General features: G+C 37.2%; 1 protein-coding gene across 1 annotated transcript; it reads left to right on the forward strand.

The window, feature by feature from the left end:
• LOC112756497 (uncharacterized) lies at positions 1 to 12,188 on the forward strand. The gene is made up of 27 exons (XM_025805101.3): positions 1 to 383; positions 494 to 559; positions 674 to 760; positions 848 to 904; positions 1,084 to 1,148; positions 1,288 to 1,457; positions 1,967 to 2,028; positions 2,176 to 2,259; positions 2,557 to 2,716; positions 3,147 to 3,262; positions 3,956 to 4,084; positions 4,155 to 4,226; positions 4,405 to 4,500; positions 4,878 to 4,955; positions 6,119 to 6,238; positions 6,713 to 6,889; positions 7,096 to 7,299; positions 7,382 to 7,495; positions 7,594 to 7,835; positions 8,654 to 8,699; positions 8,784 to 9,032; positions 9,843 to 10,073; positions 10,542 to 10,633; positions 10,747 to 10,975; positions 11,059 to 11,412; positions 11,515 to 11,588; positions 11,689 to 12,188. Exons 1-27 carry the CDS (start codon positions 282 to 284, stop codon positions 11,792 to 11,794), a joined length of 3,582 nt encoding a protein of 1,193 aa, XP_025660886.1. The 5' UTR covers positions 1 to 281; the 3' UTR covers positions 11,795 to 12,188.
• The last annotated feature ends 3,629 nt before the right edge of the window (positions 12,189 to 15,817 follow it).

Raw genomic sequence — 15,817 nt, forward strand, 5'->3', positions numbered from 1 at the left:
GAAAAAGAAATCTTTAAGGCTAAACTGATAGCCGAGTCCAGTAAACAAAATATTAGAATCACAGCTACTGCGCGGTAGAGTTAGCAGCCGCCCGTTCTTGTTGCTGTGATTCTTCCGTCCTACTAAACCCATAAACCCTCCTCCATCCATCTTCACTTAACAGTAACACTTCACACTTTGATTCAAGCACTGTTTATTAGTATTATAATAAGATAGGATTAAAAAAGAAAAATCACATGATCGTGGAGATCTGTTTTGATTGAATTCATCTCAGATCCGATATGTCGATCAGATTCGCCCTATGCTTATCGTTCTTCATCGCACTTCATTCTATTTCAGCTGCTTCTGCTGATTCCATCTATGGCTGCGGCGGCTTCGTCGAGGTAAACAAAGCAATCTACCTCTGCTTCTTTTTTTACTTGTAGATGCAATACATGGATCTGAATCTCTGCTTTTCTTTATATCAGCTGAATGTTATTTTGTTTTCTTATAGGCGAGCTCATCGCTGGTAAAATCGAGGAGGCAAAGTGATTCCAAATTGGATTATTCTCATGTCACGGTGAGTGCTTGTAAACTTTGGTTTTTACTGAATGACTATGTTGCAAACCTAAAACGAAGTGGAAACATAAAAATTATGCATATTAGTTGTTTCAACAATATATATTTGTTATAGGTTGAGCTTCAAACAGTGGATGGACTTGTAAAGGATAGAACACAGTGTGCTCCAAATGGATACTACTTTATTCCAGTTTATGACAAGGTAAAACTTGCATGATCTTCGTGCTCAAAGTCTTTATATATTCGATGCATTAGTCTGTTCTTCTCAATGCAAGTGTGTTCACTGTAGGGTTCCTTTGTAATTAAAATTAATGGACCTGAAGGATGGGCATGGGATCCAGAGAAGGTTAGTTATTTCTTGCTTATTATGGAATTTTCTTATGGGGATCTGTTTGTTTATTTTCTTTTTAATGCTTCATCTGTATGCATGATATGTTTATCTATTATATTTTCTGAATCTTGATAAAATTAATATTTGATGCATGCTTGTGGTCTATGTCACTCTGTTTCCCCCCATCCCTGTAGGTTCCAGTGGTGGTTGATGATAAAGGTTGTAATGGTAATGAAGATATCAATTTTCATTTCACAGGGTGGGTTATTGTTCTATTTTTCATTCACTCTTTTTCTTTTTCTTTTCTTAATTTTTGTTTTTAAGTTTAAAGTTTCTATTTTCTTAACTTGATGATACTCTGCCTTTTTAAATTACCTGCATAAGTTTCTGTTCTGTAGGTTTACTATATCTGGTAGAGTTGTTGGAGCTGTAGGTGGAGGAAGCTGTTCAGTTAAAAATGGTGGTCCTTCAAATGTAAAAGTTGAGCTATTGTCCCCTGCTGGGGATGTTGTCTCTGCTGTCTTAACTTCTCCATCAGGGAATTACTTGTTTAAAAATATAATTCCAGGTAGGGAAGTTTTTTCTTTACTTATGCTGAGATCTTTGTGTTTAAATTCTAATATCTTGTAGGGGGGGAACTCTTTGTACAAAGTTATAAAGAAGTCATGAAATTTTTTTTGATATTTTACGGTTGGGTAAAATTGATTCCGAGATTCGACATCATAAAATATGATGTTACTGTAGTTAAACAAGATTAATTGGTTGAGATTTGTGAATTGAGTTAGATAAGGATAATGGCCAGAGAAAAGAGAGAAGAGGGGGGGGGGGGGGGGACCTAAGTCATATAGCATGCTAATCAGGATGTTTAGATTGAATAAGTTGAAATGGAAATTCAGCTGATTGGATATAAAAAATACATTGTGCACATCCTGTGATAGTACCAATGTGTTCTAAAGGTATTATCATTGGTCCAGAGGATTTGTTCGTAAAACTATTCATTTCTGTCATTATTTGTATTATTTCCAATTCTCCTTCTAGTTGTGGTTCCAACATATGGGAAATACATCTGATGTGCAGGAAAATATGAACTACGAGCTTCAAGTCCTAATATGAAAGTTGAAGTTAAAGGTTCAACCCAGGTCTGAATCATTATTTTATGTTGCTATATTTTGGCATGTTATTTGTGTTAATACCCATGCTTTCCCTGTGTTAAATTTAGTTTCATAATGCATTTAATGAGCTTCGATATGCTGCTTGCAATGTTTCTAATAATGTGCTTCTTGCAGGTGGAGTTGGGCTTTGGAAATGGTGTAGTTGATGATGTGTTCTTTGTCCCTGGCTATAGTATCAGTGGTTTTGTTGTTGCTCAGGTAATGTTTTCTAAAGGGACTTATGTATGTTGATTTCTGTATTATCACTTGAGCTATTAATCCTATATGATAATTTAGTGAAGAATGCCTGTTACATATAGAATCAAGACTAAATTATTGATTACCTCAAATGCTTCATATATTCAATTATACATATATCTATGAGTGAGTTGAGGGTAGCTCTCAATCAACTTGAACTTCCAAACCAATGTTGTGGCTTTGTTTTTTCTACTTGACGGTTTAATTGAATCATTTCTCTTGTAATGGTTTCTTTTATTTTGGTTCTTCCTTTTACAGGGAAATCCAATATTAGGGGTACATGTTTTCCTATATTCAGATGATGTTTCTGAGATAGAATGTTTACAAGGTTCTCCAAATGGTCCACGAGAAGGGGTAGCTCTCTGTCATGCTGTGTCAGATGCTGATGGAAAGTTCACATTCAATTCTGTACCTTGTGGTAACTCGCTTTTTAAATGCTTATTCTCTTTTCTCCTCCTTTGGTGTGTGCCATTGTGGATTTTAATTTTTTTTCTGCTCTAGTTGGAGCACTCTTTAGAATTTCTGACACACGTATATCATTTCCCAGTATTATTTCCATCATGTTTTTTAGTTTGTGCATTTAAATTTTTGAACCAATGACAATCTATAATTATGTATGTGGAAAGATATAACTTAGTTTTTCAAGCTTTTGGAAACTTCACAATGCACCTGTCTGTTGCCATTTTCTCTCTTGGGTAATGATAGAATGAAACTTCACTTCAATTTTTTCTTCTTTTTCTTGTATTGATTATTTGTCATTTTGTATTGTATGAAAATTTCTTGTTATTATCACCTTCTACTATAACCTATTGCTTAAATGGGTGCTCACCCTTGTTATTAATCTACAGGAAGTTATGAACTTGTACCTTACTATAAGGGTGAAAATACAGTATTTGATGTTTCACCGTCCAGCGTCTCGGTTAATGTTAAGCATCAACATGTAACGGTGCCTCAGAAATTCCAGGTAAAATATATAGATGAAAATGTAGCATGTACATACCATCTTTTTAGTTTCTTTCTTTGGCATTCAAAAAGTAAACAAAAGGTCTATCACTGTGTGGTAAAACTAGTTATTTAATGATGCATCACTGAAAATGCTGATGAAAAAATTTGCTTGCTATCAGTTTCAAAAGTTCATATTGCCTCTGAGAAGATATGAAAAAATATAAGAGAAACCAAACTGGAAAAGAATTGCAAATGAAAATTTTGAATTGCTAAACATCTAGGTGTCAAATATATATATGACTACTTGGACTATTTGGTTGGAGTGTAATGCATGCAACTTCAACGACAGATTTTTTGACAAGCATGTTTTATGGGATAGAATTAGACGCCTAGCATCTAGTTGGTGTAAAGCTCGTGATCTTCATAGGGGACTTGCCCTCTTGGTCATGTTGATAGATTGGAAAGCTATGCTTTATAGATAAATCTTTGTTTTTTGCTTTTGCTTTTGTGTACGGGTTCCTTATCCCCCAATTTGTATTATCCTTCTCTTCACCTTAATGAATTCTTCTTTTATCAATAAATAAATAAATAAATAAAAATACTTAGTATGTTGTCACAAGTTTGTGGTAACAATGAGCGTATTTGAATTTTTATTCAGTGTTTTTTGTGTTCTGGTTTTTTCAATTATCTGTTTATGTCAATTATTATACAGGTAACTGGGTTTTCTCTTGGAGGCCGTGTGGTTGATGGAAATGAAATGGGAGTGGAGGGTGTTAAAATCATAGTGGATGGTCATGAAAGGTCTATTACGGATAATCAAGGATATTATAAGCTTGATCAGGTATCAAAGTAGAGTCTTATGTGTGTGTGTGTGTATTTCCTCCTCTTATCTATGTTTTTGCACTTCTTAGGTGACATCCAAGCATTATACCATTGAAGCCAAAAAGGAGCATTACAAATTCAGGAAGTTGGAGAATTATATGGTAAATTATAGCATTAACATCATATTAGATTTATTTGAGTTCAATAGATTGCTCTAGTGGTAACATGATAAATAAATTCTCAATTGTTGATAAAAGCATGAAATTTAGCATTGATACTTTGTGTAATGAATACCGTTGCTATTATAGCACTTTTCTTAAGGATTGCTTTCATGATCAGGTTTTGCCAAATATGGCTTCAATAGAAGACATTAATGCCATTTCATATGACCTTTGTGGCTTAGTTAGGTCAGTTAGTGGTGGTCCGAAAGCCAAGGTATGCTTCTGCTCTCATTTATTTATTACAGTGATATTCGCATGTTAAATGATACCACAATGTAACACCCTACCACACAGAGCTTCACACCTAGGATGTAAAATAGAGGTGGCGAGGCGCTACGACCTCTAAAAATAAAATACATACATATATTAATAAAAATGATATAATAAACTAGGAGTCTTGAAAAATGGGTAAATCAAAATCGCAAAATGAAAAGCGCAACGCTCAAGAACTGGAATTACTTGCGTGCTAAGAAACCTGAAGGTTAAAAATATAAATAAACGAAAGAGCGAAAAGAGAGTCAAGAATACAGTGAAACTAGCTCCTAACTCAGCCTGTATTAATGAAAGCTGATCTTTTGTTAATTGTAATAGGTGGCTTTGACTCATGGACCCGAGAATGTGAAACCACAAAAGAAGCAAACAGATGGAAATGGAAGATTCTGCTTTGAGGTATGTTTGCTCAAAGAGCAATGGTTTAGTCATTTCCCCCCTCCCTTTGTAGAGTTCCTCAAGTTATCATGGATATGTGGTATGTTTAACTAAAGGCGAAAGGAAGCAGTGGCTTAGGATGGCAAATGAGAGTTTCTACAGTATGGTTTGAGTGTTTTAGGTTTTATTGCCAGTTAATTAGTTTAGGAAGCAGCATGTTGCCTTCGATATGTCTCAATTTGTTGTATTTTTGTATCCTGTGGTCACAAGCTTTGATAAGGAATTTTCTGAAATTTAGGACTATGCAATTTGTGATAACTATCTTTTTAAATGAGCTATACAGGGGATGACAGAAAGCAATAACCATGTATAAGAGAAACCTGAGAATTTGTGGTTGCAGACTTGAGCTTACTACTTTTTATTTGTTCTTCTAATTTGTTATATAGTTCTTTGTTTGAACAAATAGAATATAAAAAGTGATAAGTTTTGAAGGGATTCTGGCTAGATAGTGCAATCTTATATCAAACATTGTTCAAATGTTAAAATAATAATTAAAAAACAGCAGCTAATTTTCAGTGCTTGCAGTTTGTTAAACAACAATGTTCTGTGAATAGGTGTCCAAATTATGTTTACCTTATAAAATATCAACTAGGTGATAAAAATTGTTTTATTGTTTCTTTATTTATGCTTTTAGAGCGTTGATAGACCGCTGGTATTGAGGGGTGTGTTTGAGGAAGGTTAGAAAGATGGGGTATGGTAAGGATTTGCTCACAACTTCTGGTAAGGGTAAGACGGGAAGTTTCAAGGCTAACCTATAGCATAACAGAATGGCAACACTAATGGAAAATGAGCGAGGGGGAAAATTCATTTATAGGTGAATGGGAATAAATGCAAAGAGAATGAAGAGAAGAGGAATGGCTGGTAGGCAATCCCTTGCGAATCTTGGGGCCTGTGGGTGGGAAGGGATCAGATCCATAGAGCCTCTGCATTGTCTCTATCATTTTTTCTGCTTCTTTATTTATTGGGTATTTTCTCTGACTGAGTGAGAGGAAGTTTTCTTCTGTGATTTGCTCGGAATTATTCCTACATCGTGTAGTCAAATATCTGATTCCCTAATTGTATTTGCTGAATTGTTATTTTTCCAGCCTTAATACTGACATGTAACATGTTTGTTTATTTTTTAGGTTGTGCCTGGTGAATATCGGTTATCAGCTATTGCTGAGAATGCACCTGGGCTCATGTTTATGCCGTCATATATTGATGTTGTGGTCAAAAGTCCATTGTTAAATGTAGAATTTTCACAGGTAATTTTTCGTAGATACTAACTATAGGGTGTCTTACGAACTTGTTAGTTCTTTTTTTTTTAATTTATTTTTTATTTTATAATCTCTATTCTATTAATTGCATACTGCAATCTGATGCTCAAAATCTATAAATTAGTCCTTTGTCAACATACTTAAGCATGAATCATCCATCATCTGGTTGTGTTACTCATGGGATTATATAACTAATATTTGTGTGGTTATTCTGAGCCAAAGGCCCACTGCTTATAAGGGAAAATAGAATGTTGTGATTTTGAATGCATTACAAATGTCAATATAATTCCCTATATTGTTGACTTTTATTTGATTCCTTAAAATTTTTTTCTTTTCCTTTGAGAATCCTTTTTCCTTCTTCTCACAGGGACCGTGATTTAGGCCCTGATTCAGTATAATATCATTTTTTTTCCTTTTCCTGATAAACATGTTTTATTCTGATTTGTTGCTGGATGATTGTAGGCTCTGGTCAATATTCGCGGTGCTGTATCCTGCAAGGAGAAATGTGGTCCATCCGTATCTGTTACTCTTGTCAGAAAGGTTGACAAACATAATGAAGATAGAAAGACAATTAAATTGACCACCGAGAGTAGTGAATTTCTGTTTTCAGATGTTATTCCTGGAAAGTATAGGCTTGAGGTTTGTCCTCTTTTACATTTCCATTTTACTTGTGTATTTTATCTAACCCAATTAGCATTCTTATTGGCTTTTAAAATTCTATTGCATGAAGACTTATCTTTTCAAATAATTTTCTACTTTGGTTTCAACATAAGTTGTTTGTTGAACTGTTCTGATTCATGTGGTGTTACCCCCCGTCTCTTGCTGTTTGATAATTGTTGTTTTAGGTCAAACATAGTTCTCCTGAAGCAGTGACTTCAAAGGATGATTGGTGCTGGGAGCAGAGCTTCATTGATGTAAATCTTGGAGCCGAGGACTTAGAAGGAATTACATTTGTTCAGAAAGGCTACTGGGTCAATATTATCTCAACTCATAATGTTGATGGTTACTTGACTCAACCCGATGGGTCAAATGTGAATTTGAAGATCAAGGTACAGTGTCTGACAATTATAGTCCATATTAGTTATGTCATGAAATTGCAGCTTCACAAAGTTCATTTTCTATTCTTTGCAGAAAGGTTCCCAGAATATATGTGTAGAATATCCAGGAGTACATGAATTTAAATATGTAGACTCGTGTGTCTTCTTTGGGAGCTCATCTGTGAAAATTGATACATCTGTTCTGTCGGTATGGACAACTCAGACACAGCTATATTTTTGGTTGATTGATGTGGATTGTTTCTTTGTGGTATTTTATTCCAATGTGTTTGAATTAATTTTTTGTAGCCTGTCCATCTAAAAGGAGAGAAGTATCTTCTTAAAGGACAAATAAATGTGCAGCCCAGCTCACTTGATTCATTACCCAAGAACATAGTTGTGGACATTAAAAATGGTGGAGCTGGTGGTGTTGATTCTGCTACAGCCAAACTTAAATCCCATGAAAAAGATCAAACAAATACTGCTATCTACGAGTACTCTGTTTGGGCCAATCTTGGAGAAAAGCTTACCTTTATTCCTCGGGACTCAAGGTACAACTTTCTGGTTGGTTGTTCAAATGGTATTTGATTAAATATCTATTTTAGTTAGAAGGCTTTCAATAGAAAGAGGTAGGATCAAAACAAGATTATTTGTGTGAATACACACTAGAGATTCTAACTATCTCATGACATCTGTCTATTTATTGAGAGAGGACGGACTGCATACAGCCTTTAATAAATGAGTTCATGAAATTGCAGTTTGACATTTACATCCTTCAATTCCATACAACATTAAGGTCTTATGGGATTGAATACTTTCCATTTGTGCTCCTATGTTATCGAATGTTGACAGTAAAAACCTTATAAGGCAATGTCGTGGAGATTAGAATGCTTCATTATATAAGTGAGAACACTAGATAAGATAGAACTAGCAATATATGCACGATATATTGCATTAAGCAATACATGCATTGAAGAAGATGGTAAAGGCTTACCTTAGGTTATTTGAATACATGAAGAGAATACTTAGAGAATACTTAGAGAAAACCCTGCGATAAGAGGTGATCGGATGGAGAACACCTCATTAATCTAGAGGTCGAAATTTATCAAGAATATATGAAACCAATAAGAATGACTTTAATCTAAACACCTTATCTATAGACATGAGTTATGATAAGATAGGATGGTCTATTGGTCTAGTTTGATTTATGCAGCCAACCCCACATGATGTATGCTCGACTGCATCTGCTGATGTTGTAACTAGTTATTCCCTTTCTTCATTCCTTCCCCTCCTCAGTCTTGAGGTCAAACAAAGTTGACTGCATGTGCCAAATTTGTATTGTTGACTTATTCTTTTGGTTTGTTTACAGGAATGATGGGGAGAAAAAACTTCTGTTTTACCCTAGAGAGCATCATGTAAGTATTAAAAGATAAATATGTGTAAACACCATTCCTTGGGACAATCACTAAAATTTTCATTTGAAAATTCCATTTCCTCAGATATCAGTGGCAGATGATAATTGTCAAACTTATATTCCTACATTTTCTTCTCGACCGGGAGTATATATTGAAGGATCAGTTTCTCCTCCTCTTTCTGGAGTCCATATCAGGCTTGTTGCAGCTGGAGATAGTAGCATTACTGCACTTAAAAGTGGTGAAATAGTACTTGAAACATCAACTGGGGCTGATGGCAACTTTGTGGCAGGTCCTCTGTATGATGATGTTGGTTACAATGTTGAAGCCTCAAAGGTAGTTATATTATTATCATTATTATACCTTTTTTCAGGATATATACATGAAGAATTCAAAAGAATAAAATAAAAAAGAAAGGAGAGAGTAAAAGGGATTTTTTTTTTTTTTTTACAACAAAAGATAATTTATCAATAAATTTAAGGTTTCCAATCTCTCAACATATTTGCTACGGAAATCCCTCCAAAAAAATCATGAGCTTTAGGCCAAATAGAAGCCAAATATGAAATTTATACTACAACACCAAAGCTATGTCAAACTACCTACAATAACGGTCAAATTAGAAATAATATGGTGGAAACTCAGGTGAAGTCGACTTCACGTGAAGTTGATACCTGAGAGCCGTTAGATGATTTGACTGATTTGACTAAATTTTCATCCAACGGCTCTCAGGTATCAACTTCACGTGAAGTCGACTTCACCTGAGTTTTCACCATTTTAAGTGGTGTTGGCTGTTTCTATGCATTTCCATGATGTTTGTGTTGATAGTTCTCGTTCTTGCCCAAACAGATTGTCAATAGTTTCCAATTTCATCTGAAAGCATGGTGTGTGCTCAAAAATGGAGGAAAATCACATAAATAAACATTTTCATATCATAATTTGTACTGTACAATTTTCTTATTATATTAATACCAATCAGCTTCCCTTTTATTAATACTTATTGTTATACTTTGCACTAAATGTACAAGGCATGTTGTTATATTTTGTTTTTCCCATTATTGCCATTATGTTTTCTTACATTTATTCCTGGGAAAAGGCTTAGTTTTTTTTTTTTTTTTTTTTTTTTTTTTTTTTTTTTTTAATATGCAGCCTGGCTATCATTTAAAACAAGTTGGACCTTATTCCTTTAGTTGTCAGAAGCTTAGTCAAATTTCAGTGCGTATACATCACAAAGATGATGTTAGAGAACCCATTCCTTCTGTTCTGCTATCTTTGAGTGGTGACAATGGTTATAGAAACAACTCGGTATCTGGTGATGGAGGGTCATTCCTGTTTGATAATTTGTTTCCTGGAACATTCTATTTGCGTCCTGTTTTGAAGGTACTTCTCTGAACATAACTCTTATGGCATTTCATTTTACTGCCATTCTGTTATACTTGATTACATGACTTTGCTATCAGTATGTTCTGGTTCATGTGCTTCTGCACTTGCAATTAACAATGTAATTTGTTTCGTTCACGATCAAAATCATCTCTAACCTTCCAAAAGGGAGTAGGAGCCTGATTATGCTTGACCAAAGAAACAAAATGAGAAAAAGAAATGGATAGCTGAAGATTGTTTTCAGCCATGTTGTGTTGCTTTCTTGTAGAGCATCTTCATGTGTTCTTGTGCAGCTCAATAAGTTGTATCTCTAGGCTTGTACTAAGTTGTTGCTGTTTTCTGGCATCCTTGTGTTTGTAAAATATAAGGACTTTCGTAAAAAGTTTATGATTATTGAGAATTTTTGGGTGCTCGTCTCTGTGTAGTGATCAACTGCCTTATTCAGCTTTGTTTAATCACATTTCCTAGGAGTATGCTTTCTCACCTTCAGCACAGGCAATAGAGCTTGGAGGAGGGGAATTTAAAGAAGTTGTTTTTCAGGCGACTCGTGTAGCTTACAGGTTTGAATGCATTATTTCACCCTATAAACTTTCCTTCTATTCCCATTCTTTTCACTTTCCAATTTGGGCATACTTCTATTCTGGAAGATGCTGAGTTATATCCACTCCTGCAGTGCTACTGGCTTCGTCACACTGTTGTCTGGCCAGCCCAAAGGAGGAGTGTCAGTTGAAGCTCGGGCAGAGTCAAAAGGTTATTTCGAGGAAGCTGTGACAGATTCTTCTGGGAATTACCGTCTCAGAGGACTACTGCCTGATACAGTCTATGCTGTTAAAGTAGCTAAAAGGGATGTTCTAGGCAGTTCAAACATAGAGCGTGCATCTCCTAATTCTATTCCTGTCAAGGTTAGTCATTTGTAGCTATCTTTCTTGGCGTTTCCGTCAATGTGAATATCCTATAATGCCAACTTGTTGGTTGATGTTTCCAGGTTGGAACTGAGGATATCGGGGGTTTAGATTTCGTAGTTTTTGAGGAGCCAGAAATTACAATTGTTAGTTGCCATGTTGAAGGAAATGGTACGAAGGAACTGCATAAACACCTGATGGTAGAAATTAAGTCAGCTAGTGACCCAAATAAGATAGAGTCTGTCTTCCCCCTACCAATTTCTAACTACTTTCAAGTGAAGGGTTTATCTAAAGGCAGACACCTTCTGCAACTCCGGTCTGGCCTCCCTTTGGGTTCCCTTAAATTTGAATCCGATATCATTGAGGTAGATTTGGAGAAAGATACTCAAATCCATGTAGGCCCACTGAGATACAAGATCGACGATCAGATGAAGCAGGTTTCCTCTTGTCACCACCTTTTCCTTATTTTTAAAAATTCATCATTTACCTTCTGTTGCTTTGGCACTTATTGTTTCATTCTTTCCTCTTCTGCAATGCAGGAGCTGACGCCCGCACCAGTATTCCCTCTTATAGCTGGATTATTTTTCATTGCACTATTCCTCAGCATTCCAAGGTAGGTTTCCTGTATTCTTTTTCACTGGGTAACTAGTTTTGGACTTGGATTCTATGGTGATTTATCTTTATTGATCTCCTTATCCTTATTGTCTATGAAGATTGAAGGATCTGTATCAAGCAACTGTAGATATACCCACACCAGGACTCACTGCTACTTCAAGAAAAGACACAAGGAAGACAACGATGCGGAAGAAGACATATTAGATTCCCTTTCCTACTGCAGATGGCATGCATGGTAGTTATAACTGCACTTGGTAGAGTTAGTTTTTCTGCGTTCACGTTCTCTGGTAGGTTGAGATGTCTGTTTTTATTATTCTGGAGAGGCAACAGGGAAATAGAAGAATGTAATTATTAATTTTTTGTTACATGGTAGTACGTTATTTCTAACTTGTCATTCAAGGAGCAAATGCATATAGAAGCCATATGTATTTGTTGCTTGGGATTTTTTTTTTGCAGTAAGGCAAAGGTGTTATGCTTCAACGTTTTGACCAAAGAATTAGGTTTTCCAATTTTGTTACTAATGAATCGATGCTGCTCATTACATGCATCATGTATTTTCTGCATTTAATGGGAAATTAAATTATTCAAGTTAGTTTAACATTGATTTCTATCTATATCGAGCTCTTCTGCTGGAAACAAGGATTTTACTGTCATATCATTGAATTTCTTTTTGAGTGAACATTTAATTTATATGGTATCGTATTATACACAAATTAGTTTGAAATGCTTTTTATAAAATTTATAACACAAATATATATGATCACAAAAATTTATTACAAGCTGCAAATCTATTAAGGATATAGTTTTTATAGTATATAAGGGAATTTTAACTAATAGAGATTTTTAATTTATTTAGAAATATATATTTTATATTTTAATATGTATTTTATATGAATAATTGATTTAGTAGTTAATTTTTTATATACATTTAATATAATTGTAAATTTTGAGGTTAAGCTAAGCTTATTCAATTTTTATTAAATTTTAAAATAAAAATATTATTTATACGTTAAAATTAGTTATCAAATTAACTATTAATATAAAATATATATTAGAATATAAATAAAATATATATTAGAATATAAAGAATATGTGAAAAATGAATTAAACAATATATATTTATATATAAATATGTAATGACTAATTTTAGTAGTTAATTTTTGTGTATATCTAATATAGTTTATTTTAAAAATATTGTAATTTTTTTCCGGTATTATATGATGATGCTTGTTAAAAGAAAAGTATAGGTAACTAACAACATTTTTAAACAATACGTGAACAATGTGAATTAATAAGATTAAAAGAGTAATTTAATTAGTAGTATTAAATTAGGGTGTAATATATTTTTATTTAATTGATGGTTATTCATGTTGTTCAAAATGCTCGTTGTTTACCTAATAACACTCCCCTTGTTTAAATACATACAAGCTAAAACTTACTTTTATATTAGTTCTTAAGCTATGACTCAATTAAAATAAGATAAGCACAGCTCACTCCCTTTTTCTTATTTTCTTTGTGATTCTTTTAGGAAGTCAATTTTTTTTTTAATCAACAAAGTAGTGGGTGAATAAAGGTTAAAGGAGGGGGAAAATGTTAAAAAAGAGAAAATATTGGTTGATTATTAGCTGATTTAAATTTTTACCTTTTTTCTCATTATGCATCAGAAATTCAGCCATGATAAGGTTTAACTTTCGTTTGGTTTTGCGGACTAACAGTTCTCTTTTCCCTTATAAAAACTGCCGTGAGATGTTGCTTCAAGAGATGATTAAGAGAAGGAATACTTCCCAACGTTGTCACATTTTACATACATTTTGTTGGTCTCTGATATGAAATGTAGGGTTTAATCAATTAATATTATATTTATATCCTTCATTGTCAATTTTAATTGTGAGTAGCATTCGGAACTTGCAAATGAAGTGAAAGGCAAGCTTGCTCTTTTAATAAAGCTCGTCATGCATAGAATAAACTAAGTGCTTATTTTGGGTAATGTATTCGTTGGTGCTTTCACATTTAAACACACCCCACTAACTACAAAGAGCATGACTTGACCCTTTACGTTGCAATTCACTGTCACTGAAGCACACACAACATTGCATTGATAACCAGATGTGCGAAGTGTGGCGAAGTGTATGTGAAAGTATATGCATGCGTTGACGAACTTGCCATAATTGAGGGATAGTGTTACGATGTGTCAATAGCATAGCGTGTATTAAGGGCACGTAACACGCTTTATTGGGCAAGTTAATGGAGAATTACATGTAGTGCTTAGGATCGGAGTTACAAACTTGCCTGCAAGTAAATGTGACAGCCAAATTCTACATAAATTGAAGGTGTAACGACACGTATATTTTAGTGTATATAAAATCATGGCGGCAGAGGCACTAACTGTGGTCGAGATTTCAAGTGCAATTACAGGTTGCAGCTGGGGCCAATGGATAATCAGCTATACGTAAAACAAAGCTAGTAGAAAATTCTCGGGACCTAAGTGCCAGTCACTACATCATTACCTTCCATTGGAACCTCTCTACTATAAATACCGTTGCTCATCAAATCAAATCCCATCATCGAACTGCAAGCATTTTCCAATCTACTTGATTTTCCCTCTTCCCCGAACATATTCTCTTATCAGCTTTTAGTTAGATTCTTTCACTTCGTAGCAAATATGGCCACATTCTCACGCAACTTCAAATTGCATGTTTTCTTATTGTTGATTGTTATGGTCATTGGAATAGAAGCGCGGAATATCCAATATTTTTGTGGTGGCTATGGAAAAGGTGGTGGTGAAGAAGGTGGAAGTTTTGGTGGTGGTGGTAGTGACAAAGGAGGAGGAGGAGGTGGTGGTGGTCAATTTGGTGGAGGAGGAGGAGGTGGATTTAGTGGAGGTGGAGGTGGTGGTGTAGGTGGAGGTGGAGGTGGAAGTTTTGGTGGAGGAGGAGGAGGAAGAGGAGGTGGTGATGGTGGTGCAGGTGGTGGGGGAAGTGTGGGAGTTGGTGTAGGTGCAGGAGGTGGTGCTGGTGTTGGTGGTGGAGGTGGTGCAAGTGGAGGAGGAGGAGGAAGAGGAGGTGGTGGTGGTGGTGCAGGTGGTGGGGGAAGCGTGGGAGTTGGTGTAGGTGCAGGAGGTGGTGCTGGTGTTGGGGGTGGAGGTGGTGCAGGTGGAGGAGGAGGTGGTCGAGTTGGTGGAGGTGGAGGTGGTGGTGCTGGAGCTGGTGTTGGTGCAGGTGGAGGTGCTGGAGTTGGTGTAGGTGGAGGAGGAGGTGCCGGTGTTGGCGGAGGTGGAGGTGGAGGTGGACGAGTTGGTGGTGGTGGTGGAGGTGGAGGTGCTGGGGCCGGTGTTGGTGCAGGTGGAGGTGCTGGAGTTGGTGCAGGTGGAGGAGGAGGTGCTGGTGTTGGCGGAGGTGGAGGTGGAGGTGGTCGAGTTGGTGGTGGTGGAGGTGGAGGTGCTGGGGCTGGTGTAGGTGGCGGGGGAGGTGCAGGTCTTGGTGCAGGTGTAGGTGGAGGTGTTGGAGTTGGTGCTGGTGTAGGTGGAGGAGGAGGTGCAGGTGCAGGTGGTGGTGGTGGCGGCGGCGGCAGAGTTGGTGGCGGTGGAGGAGGAGGTGCTGGGATTGGAGCTGGTGGAGGAGGTGGTGCTGGGATTGGAGCAGGTGGTGGTGCTGGGGTTGGTGTAGGTGCAGGTGCAGGAGGAGGAGCTGGTGCAGGAGGAAGAGGTGGTGGAGGTGGAGGTGGTCGAGGTGGTGGTGGTGCTGGTGGAGGTGGTCGAGGGGGTGGCGGGGGAGGTGGAGGTGGAAGAGGTGGTGGTGGAGGAGGTGTGGGTGCGGGTGCAGGGGCAGGTGCTGGCGTTGGTGGTGGTGCCGGTGCCGGTGCTGGCGGCGGTGTAGGTGTAGGAGGAGGTGGTGGCGCTGGAGTTGGAGGAGGGGCTGGTGGAGGTGCAGGAGCTGGGGCTGGTGGCGGTGGAGGTGGAGGTGCCGGTCTAGGTGCAGGGGGAGGTGTTGGGGTTGGTGGAAGTGTTGGAGTTGGTGTCGGTGCAGGCGGAGGTGCTGGTCTTGGTGCAGGCGGAGGCGCCGGTGGAGGTGCAGGGGCTGGTGGAGGAGCAGGTGTTGGGGCAGGTGGAGGTGCTGGGGTTAGCGCAGGTGTTGGTGTAGGAGCAGGGGCTGGTGTTGGCGCCGGAGGTGGTGCCGGAGCCGGAGCCGGTGCCGGTGCCGGGGGTGGTGCCGGTACAAATGGCAGAAG

The sequence above is a fragment of the Arachis hypogaea genome, chromosome 16 (assembly GCF_003086295.3).
Source record: "Arachis hypogaea cultivar Tifrunner chromosome 16, arahy.Tifrunner.gnm2.J5K5, whole genome shotgun sequence".
Classification (NCBI taxonomy): Eukaryota; Viridiplantae; Streptophyta; class Magnoliopsida; order Fabales; family Fabaceae; genus Arachis; species Arachis hypogaea.